Source organism: Kryptolebias marmoratus, linkage group LG3 (assembly GCF_001649575.2).
Source record: "Kryptolebias marmoratus isolate JLee-2015 linkage group LG3, ASM164957v2, whole genome shotgun sequence".
NCBI classification, from domain to species: Eukaryota; Metazoa; Chordata; class Actinopteri; order Cyprinodontiformes; family Rivulidae; genus Kryptolebias; species Kryptolebias marmoratus.
The window spans coordinates 21355811-21363883 of record NC_051432.1 but is presented as its reverse complement, the minus strand read 5'-3'; the positions used below and the strand labels follow the sequence as shown (position 1 = coordinate 21363883).

The window sequence follows — 8073 nt, the reverse complement described above, 5'->3', positions numbered from 1 at the left end:
CAGCTTTTCTAAAACATGCTAAACACTCTTGAAATTGTTAGGTTTACGGCAGTGCAAACAAAATTAGCTAATTAAATAAAATTGCACTTCTTTAAAATGGGAGTTGACAAGAGTTTTGACTGATAGATTCATGATTCCAGTGATTTTTTTTTTTAGAAACATTCATCTATTCATTTATATTATGGATTAAACTGAATCAAACAAAGTAACATAAAAATGTTGATTATTTTGCTCTTTTTTTTTATTAGTATTTTTTTTTAGAAGTGTATAACTGTATTGTGAAGGCTGAATATTATTTGCTTATTGCTTTATAAAAAAAAAAAATAATATGGTTGAAAAACACTTGAGATAAATGTCTGGAAGTGAATGTGGTTGCTGGGAAAATGTATTCAAACGGCTTATCGAGGGAATAAAGCCCCCTTGTTGATGGCGGCTCAGATCATCAGAAACCATGTTTTTGACCCAACATTTTCCCATGTTGTAATCTTCTTTTAACCATCTTTCCGTCATCTTGGAGCCATTAGGACCTTCTAGTGTTACCTGGCCTGTCTGTGGCCCAGTGGAGCTCCAGAGCCCCAGTCTTTGTCCAGGCCTGGGACGCAGGTGAATAGGATGCCCATGTGAGGGGCCTCTCAGCTCAGATACACCTGATACCCGACTCACACCCCCACCTTAACTCTAAAAGTCCTGGCTGGACCCCTGAAGCCCCCGGCAGCACTGCCTACCAGCTGGCGTTTTTGCACACAGACCCACCACAAGAATGATGTTTTTGTTGATTGTGTGTATATTATATGTATGTTCTCAGTTCTGCCCTCCCTCTATCTCTCATGTCGGGTCTATGAGGGCTGTTGTCTGAGCCTCGTATCTGTCTGAACTCTCTGCTCACCTTTGAAGTTCTCCACCGTGCATCTCTGCAGCCCCTCCGCCCTCCCCACCTCTCCCACCGCTTTGATTCCCTTTCTTGTTACAAGGAGTTGGCTGATGCTCAGATAATACCTCTCAGGCTCGTCGAGTCTGAACATTAATGGAACAAAAAACAATCATCAAATTATGCTCAGGTGCAGAGCAAACAGAAATGAGCTGAATGTGGCCTAATCAAAGTTTTACTCTGAATATTCTGACGTGTAAGGTGGAGGCAAATGTCTGAGCGTGCAGAAGTAGATACCAAAAATGGCACCTTGTTTGCACTGGACTTTGTGAAGAGAGGTTTGCACATTTCCTCCACAAACTGCTCTCACTTTTACTGCATGTCACCAATGTGCGGAAACAGCACAGCTGCTTTGAAGTGACACTTGGATTAAAACAAGTTTGCATGCTGATGAGAGTTTGACTGGACAGGCTTAAAGAAAACGTGTAATTTTCTTTTTACTGCGTTCACAAACACTTGCATTCCTCACAGAAGAACCACACATCAGTGTCATTTAGGTCAAGAAGCAGCTTTCTTTTCAGGGTAAAACACAGCGCCTAAGTCACTTATTTACATTTCAGGGATTTTTGTTTAGCTTTTCTGCAGTTTATTATTGTCAAGCAATTTAAAGTTTTACAGTTTTTACATAGTTTGAAAATATGTACATTTCCACGTGAATGTTTGGAGCTAATCAGAATGGTCTCACTGCTTGATAACTGGGAAATATGATTGTATAAACTGCTCTTTCTAATAAACCAGCATTTGCCCAGCTGTCCTTAAATTCTATATTCAACAATTTTGCTGTTAAGGAGTCACATGATTCATTGTTAGGACTGAGCACAGAAATATTTTCAGTTATCATTACTGTAACAAAATGCTTTTAATGAGTTGTTCATCAAGCAAATGATCAGATTATATTAAAACCATATAACAGTAATATTAATATTACAGTCATTCTGTTTATCATTACTATCATGTTCCTAATTTAAAACTTGTCTGCAGCTGTGACGAATTTCCCTCAGTGGATCAAAAACATATTGTTATTTTATGCTCCCCTTCTATGTCTTCCTACTTTAAAACTGTCTCCTATTAGGCTTTTTTTTCCTTCTGTGTTTCAATTATTTTTTTTAGTAAAACTTCAACTCCATTTCAAGCAACATTCAGCTTCTTTAGCATCTTTCAGCAAAATCATCCAGCACTAAGCATTTTTGCAGTAAAATGCAAATTCTCTGGTTCATGTTTTATTTATGAACCTGTTAGATGAGGTTGCTGAAATTAAAAAAGAAGCACTTCACTGTTGCCATAAGCTTAGCATTTTCAGAGCATAAAGTGAATACAAAATATGAAATGGAAAACATAGTTTTAAAAGGTTTAAAAGCTCCAGAATCTAAAAATTGCAACCCATCAGTTTGTCTGCTCAGTGTACTTCAGGTATTGTGATGAAGGAAACCTTGGATTCCTTCAAACAACTTCCCTTTTAATGATTTTTAAAGCCAATAAAATGTAGTGATAATATAGTGTTTGTCAGCAGGTCGTTTTTCTTTCCAGCTTAAAAGTATTATATTTTGTCAAATAAAAACATAATTATTTTTAAACAATGGAATTCAAACTTCGGTGTGTGTGTTTGTCTTTGTGTAAATGTGCACCGTTTGTTTCTTTGCTTGGACATCTGACAGTGTGAGTGGGGGTTTTTTCTAATGGAAATGATGAATAGCTGGCTTCGATCTCCCAGCTGTTAAGCCCGTTTGTCTGAGCCACCGTGGCTTTGTCAGCAGAAACAAATGATCTATCAGCACGCATACGATTCGGAAGCTTCGTCGGTGGTGAGTATGATGGATTGGATCTGAGGTGAGTCTTGTCTCGGTTATTGATAGTCAGGTATTGGAGCAGCAGCATGAAACATTAATAGACTGGAGCTAAATGCTGAGATGACAGGGGGTGCGAAGGAGAAGGACAAAAAAAAAGAGAGAGATGTCTGAAATGTAGGAGGTCATACCTGATGTTTGATTGCACAAATGAATAAGCAAGTGTTCGCATGAGAATCTGAAATATGTCAGATATCAGTATCAAATGTGTTCTGCTCCAAATGGAAATTCCCACCATCTTTGATACATAAAAAACCCTCACATACACACCTTAAAATCTCTCCCTCTTTCTCCTTCTGTCACTCCAACCCACATCCTGTTGTGGTTCTTGTTCTCTCCTTTGATACCTGAGAACCACGGACTTCTGCAGACAGACAAGGTTCACCTTTGTCTTTGCCACACTGCATGAACGTTTGTCATCATTTTCCTAAATCTGTGCATGTTTGACCAAACTAACACACGCTCAGTAAGTCCTTTGCCAAGAATTTATCCTCAGTGATGCAGAGGTTTCAAACATCCCTCAGCTTAGATTAGATGCGGAGAGGGCCTGCTGTGTCTGTGTGTGTGGGTGAGTGTGTGTACGTGTGTGTGTGTGTGTTGGGGGTATTGATGCAGCGCTGCAGAACAATCAATACTAATGATTTCCTATAAACACCTCAAGTTGATCTGGGAACCAGGGAGGATGGGAGGGAAAGAAGTCAAATAAGATGAAGAAATGAAAGGAGAGAATTTTGTGCATAATTTACTGTTAATAAATGACCAATTAATGCCTCACTGAATAATTAGAAATAAGTCATTTTTGCTTTGCAAGGAAGTCAAATCCGCACCAATATGTGAATTCTCACATTAAGTATGAAGGTAGAAATGTTTGAGTCATGATTAAAAGGCTTTCATGCAAAAACAAAAGTGCCTGCAGCCCAACAAGTCTTCATTAGTATAAAGTGAAAATAAAAATGACCATTTTCTGAGAAAATACAACATGAATGCTGAGCACTGAGGGACTTGATTTGAAGCTGAAACTGAGCTGTTAAAATAAAAAAAAAAGCAGAACAAAAGTTACAATTAACAGAACACAAGCTGAAACAATCAGAACAATGAGAACCTAATATGAGTGAAACAGTAGCTAAAATCAAAACAAAGATGAATTGTAGCAAAGAAGCTAAAACTAGCAAAACAGCAGCTAAAAGCTAAAGTTAAGATAACAGTTGCTAAAATCAGCAGGACAGTAGCTGAAAGGTCTAATGAGAAGGACAGCAAGTAGAAGCTAAAACAAACAAAACTGAGCTAATAACTTTAACTAAAAGGTAAAATGAGTAAAACTATAACTAAAAACAAAAATCAGAACTAAATAAAAAGAAAAACACAATGTGACATGAAACTATAACACTTTTCTTATAATACAGATAGAAACACAAGTCAAATAATGTGAGATTATAAATTCTAGTTGAGTAATGGTTATGATGTAGATTTCTAGACCTATTTAATTCCTTTTGTTTTATTTAAGAAATATTTTTGGTGTCCTAAAACTACATAAATTCTGGTGTGAACACTCAGTTATGTTTTGCTGCCATCTGTTGTCCAGAATGCGCCAAAGGTTACACAAAGCAAGACGATTTAGTCGAGCTTTAACTGAATAATCTGCATATTACTCAGGCAGTTTATTCAAACTATTTAGACCCTGCTGGTACTTCAAGAAATGTTATAATATAACACCAGAAAGTGAACTTAACTAATGTGATTCAGAGTGGTCCTGGATCTTCTAAACTGGTTAAATTGGAACACTGTTGACAAATTAAAAGCACATATACAAATATAAATATATATCAGTTTAAAAAGGAAAGAAAATGGGGACATATAGATATTGGTTATCTATTTGTTTGGTTGAATTCACATGACAAATTAATCCCCCGCAGAGAAACTTTATTCCGGAGCAGCCAGGAGCGCGCCCGGCTGCACGTGACGTCATCAAAGCAATCAGCGCCCATTGGATTCACCTATGGTGGTTCTGCTCGTTAAAACCGTACAGAGAAGCAGCGACGACACCAGAAGTTTACATTAATCCGAGTCAAACGGCCCCTGCTGTAACCCAACATGCCCACCAAGAACGCAGCCGATGAGCGCATCTCCAAATTCAAAAACAAAGGAAAAGATCCAGCAGTAAGTAGGCAGACGCGGTCATTAAGATATATCTTGTCTCTCTCTTTAAACTGCACCGTTAATAATTGCAGAAACTTCGAGAGAAGAGGATCACAGAGTGCGTGGAGCTGCGCAAAGCTCAGAAGAACGAATGTTTTCTGAAGAGGAGGAACATAACGCTGTCCTCTCTCCCAGACGAGGAGGCGCTTTCACCCGACACAGACACGGTCAGTTCCCAGCCTCCTGAAAACACAGAAATGACAACCAGGGCGGCTGCTGACGGCGGGGGTGGGGTCTTTCAGGTAGACTTCAGGATAGAGGACATCATTGCTGACGTGAACGACGGCAGCGTAGAAGCTCAGACCCGAGGCTGTCAGGCAGCCAGGTGAGCTGCTGAGCTTCATGATGTTTGACAGGAAAATTAGCATAATTCCAAGTGTCTCCTGTAGGATTTAAACTGTGCCTTCTCATAACGGAGCACACATTAAACATCCTACTGCTTTTTTTAATGTAATGGGGTAGAGTTGCATGACTTCTGTGGCCCACTCTCCTGTTAGGAAGCTGCTTTCCAAAGGCCGTGATCCTCCCCTGAAGGAGATTGTTGATGCTGGCCTGCTGTCACGCTTCGTGTCCTTCCTGTCCATGGACGATGAGCCAGCTCTGCAGTTTGAAGCAGCCTGGGCTGTCACCAACATCGCCTCTGGAACATCTTGGCACACGCAGCAGGTGTCTATAGTTAAACATAATCTGGGTATTGGAAATGGAAATTTTGAGTCACTGAAACTGATGATTTTTCTCCCTCAGGTGGTGGAACATGGGGCCGTACCAGCTTTGATCAAACTGCTGGCCTCACCGATGTTGCACATCAGCGAACAGGCTGTCTGGGCTCTAGGAAATATCGCGGGTACAAACGTGACTTGTTTTATTGCTGTAGGGTGTCTAAGACGCGTGACTGTATTTTCCTGCCGTGAACAACCTCTTCTACAGGTGATGGTCCAGCTTATCGAGATATTCTCATTGAATGCAACGTCATCCCAGCACTGTTGGCTCACATCTCTCCAGACACGCCAGTAAGTTGAAACGACTCGGATGGGCACATTTAGTTGCTTCATTTACTTATTTAAGACCAACAAGGAGACCATGTCAAGATGGCGCACCAATGTTACAAGCCAAGGATTAAAAATAATGTCAAAATGCATAAACGAAACCAGTTAAAATCATCATAATGCAAAAAGAGCATCTCTTAAGAACAGTTGCACTCTTCAGTGATGGGCTTTATAAGAGTTTTGAGTTCTTCCCAAAAGGACAAAAAGCATTAAGCTTTAATGTGGTCTGATCATTCCATGACCAAGGTCCAAAATAAAAGCTGTTCTACTAAGTTAAGAAAAAATTCTTGGGAAGTCTAAAAGAGAAACGACGTGAGGACCACAATCTGCAACAGATCTTTAAAGGGGCTAGAAACTTACATAAATGAGGGTTTACTCACAATAGATTTCTACATAAATATATCTTTGCTGTTGTCTCCTTTAGGCTTAGAAGGCCAAGAAACCAGATTATAAACTTCACAATATGTACTGTACAGTGACACTTTTATAAAGTAAAGGACTGATGTGCAGAGGAAGGAAATGTCACTAGTCAAGAATATTTAAAAATGTAGCCTGGAGTGTTATTTATCTTTTTCCTTCTCCTGACTTGATAAACGTAAATGGGGTATTTCAATAAAATAACCTTCACTGTTTTACAAAATGCTCAGTATGCACTCCAAAAAGACAACCATCCAGCAAAGTATTTGTAGGCTCTTGGAAATCTTGCAAGTTCATGCATAAAAATGTTTTTCTCCTACTTGTCAGACTGCAGGATAAAATGTCCAACATTGATTACATTACCAACATGCAGTTCGGTAACTTCTGCTTTATTAATCATTGAAAATGAAAATCTGGATACTTCAGTGTAAATACGGCTTTAGTTATTACACTCCACGTTGTCAAGTTTCAGTTCACCGAAAATACTGTGGCGTAATCCTCACCCATACAAATAAATGTGGGTACCATGGTGTTAAATCAGTTTGAACATTACATCTGAGCAGAAATGACTTTGCTAAATATTTGAGGAAGATATCTTTTGAATGTAGTAATTCATAAGAAGTGGTAATTTCATAGTGTATTAGAACCAGCTTTGGTTTCCCGTAAGTGGTGGAACGGATTGAACGTGCATTGTGGCTACTTTCTTTCTCCAGGTTTTCAATAACGTTGCTTGAGACGTTTAGGTTTTTGTCATTTCCTCTTTTATGCACTGGTACTCTCTAGAACCACAAACAGAAACCTGTGGGATTCTCAACAACAGTTTCTAATGTTTTGAAACTAATGAAGGCTTGGAATTACAGGTTGGCTACCTGCGCAACCTTACATGGACGTTGTCTAATCTTTGCCGAAACAAGAACCCGTATCCACCTGTGTCTGCAGTCCAACAGGTGTGTGTGGTGTAAGTGGGTTCATTTTTCAGTCCAGAATGTTGTACTAACATATCAAAATTGCTGCCTTCATTTCTTTTAGCTGCTTCCTCCTTTGATCCAGTTGTTCCATCTCAGCGACAAGCACATCTTGTGTGACGCGTGCTGGGCAATCTCTTACCTGACAGATGGCAGCAACGATCGTATTGATGTCATAGTGAAAACTGGCATCGTCCCTCGATTGGTGGAGCTAATGAGCCATGAAGAGTTTTGTGTTTTGGTACAGTAATCTTGCGTTAATTTCAGATACTTGCAGTTGCCAGAATGGGGTATATGACAAGTCCAAGGCCTGCAATTTCTACTGTGATAAGTGTTGCACATAATGGTAGAAGTATCTCGCTGAGCTGTAACTGTTGGAAGATTAGTTGATGACTTAAATTTACAAATCTTCTGTTTCAGTCTACCTGAACTGGAGTTTTGTGGGCATGTTTTGAGCAGACAGTTTTTGGAAAATCACCTATGCATGCATGGCTTGTAAAAACTGCTTTTATGTTCATCTCTATCCATACAGGTGCTGGTCATAAAATTAGAATATCATGAAAAAGTAGATTGATTTCAGTAATTCCATTTAAAAAGTGAAACTTGTATATTATATTCATACATTACATACAAACTCATATATTTCAAATGTTTATTTCGTTTAATTTTGATGATTA

At 39.0% G+C, this 8073-nt stretch overlaps 1 protein-coding gene across 2 annotated transcripts in view; it reads left to right on the top strand.

Annotated features, from left to right (window-relative positions):
• Window positions 1–4790: 4790 nt before the first annotated feature.
• The window catches only part of kpna7 (karyopherin alpha 7 (importin alpha 8)), a 6001-nt gene continuing 2718 nt past the window's right edge, over window positions 4791–8073 (top strand). Inside the window, exons 1-8 of one of the 2 annotated variants that reach the window (XM_017425614.3) lie at window positions 4793–4929; window positions 5001–5135; window positions 5211–5293; window positions 5466–5634; window positions 5713–5812; window positions 5896–5978; window positions 7292–7378; window positions 7461–7637. In XM_017425614.3, coding sequence (XP_017281103.1) covers window positions 4864–4929; window positions 5001–5135; window positions 5211–5293; window positions 5466–5634; window positions 5713–5812; window positions 5896–5978; window positions 7292–7378; window positions 7461–7637 — 900 coding nt within the window. In that variant the 5' untranslated portion in view covers window positions 4793–4863. Of the gene's footprint in view, window positions 4930–5000; window positions 5294–5465; window positions 5635–5712; window positions 5813–5895; window positions 5979–7291; window positions 7379–7460; window positions 7638–8073 lie in introns of both variants that reach the window. The other variant, XM_025007903.2, reaches the window with a different exon arrangement.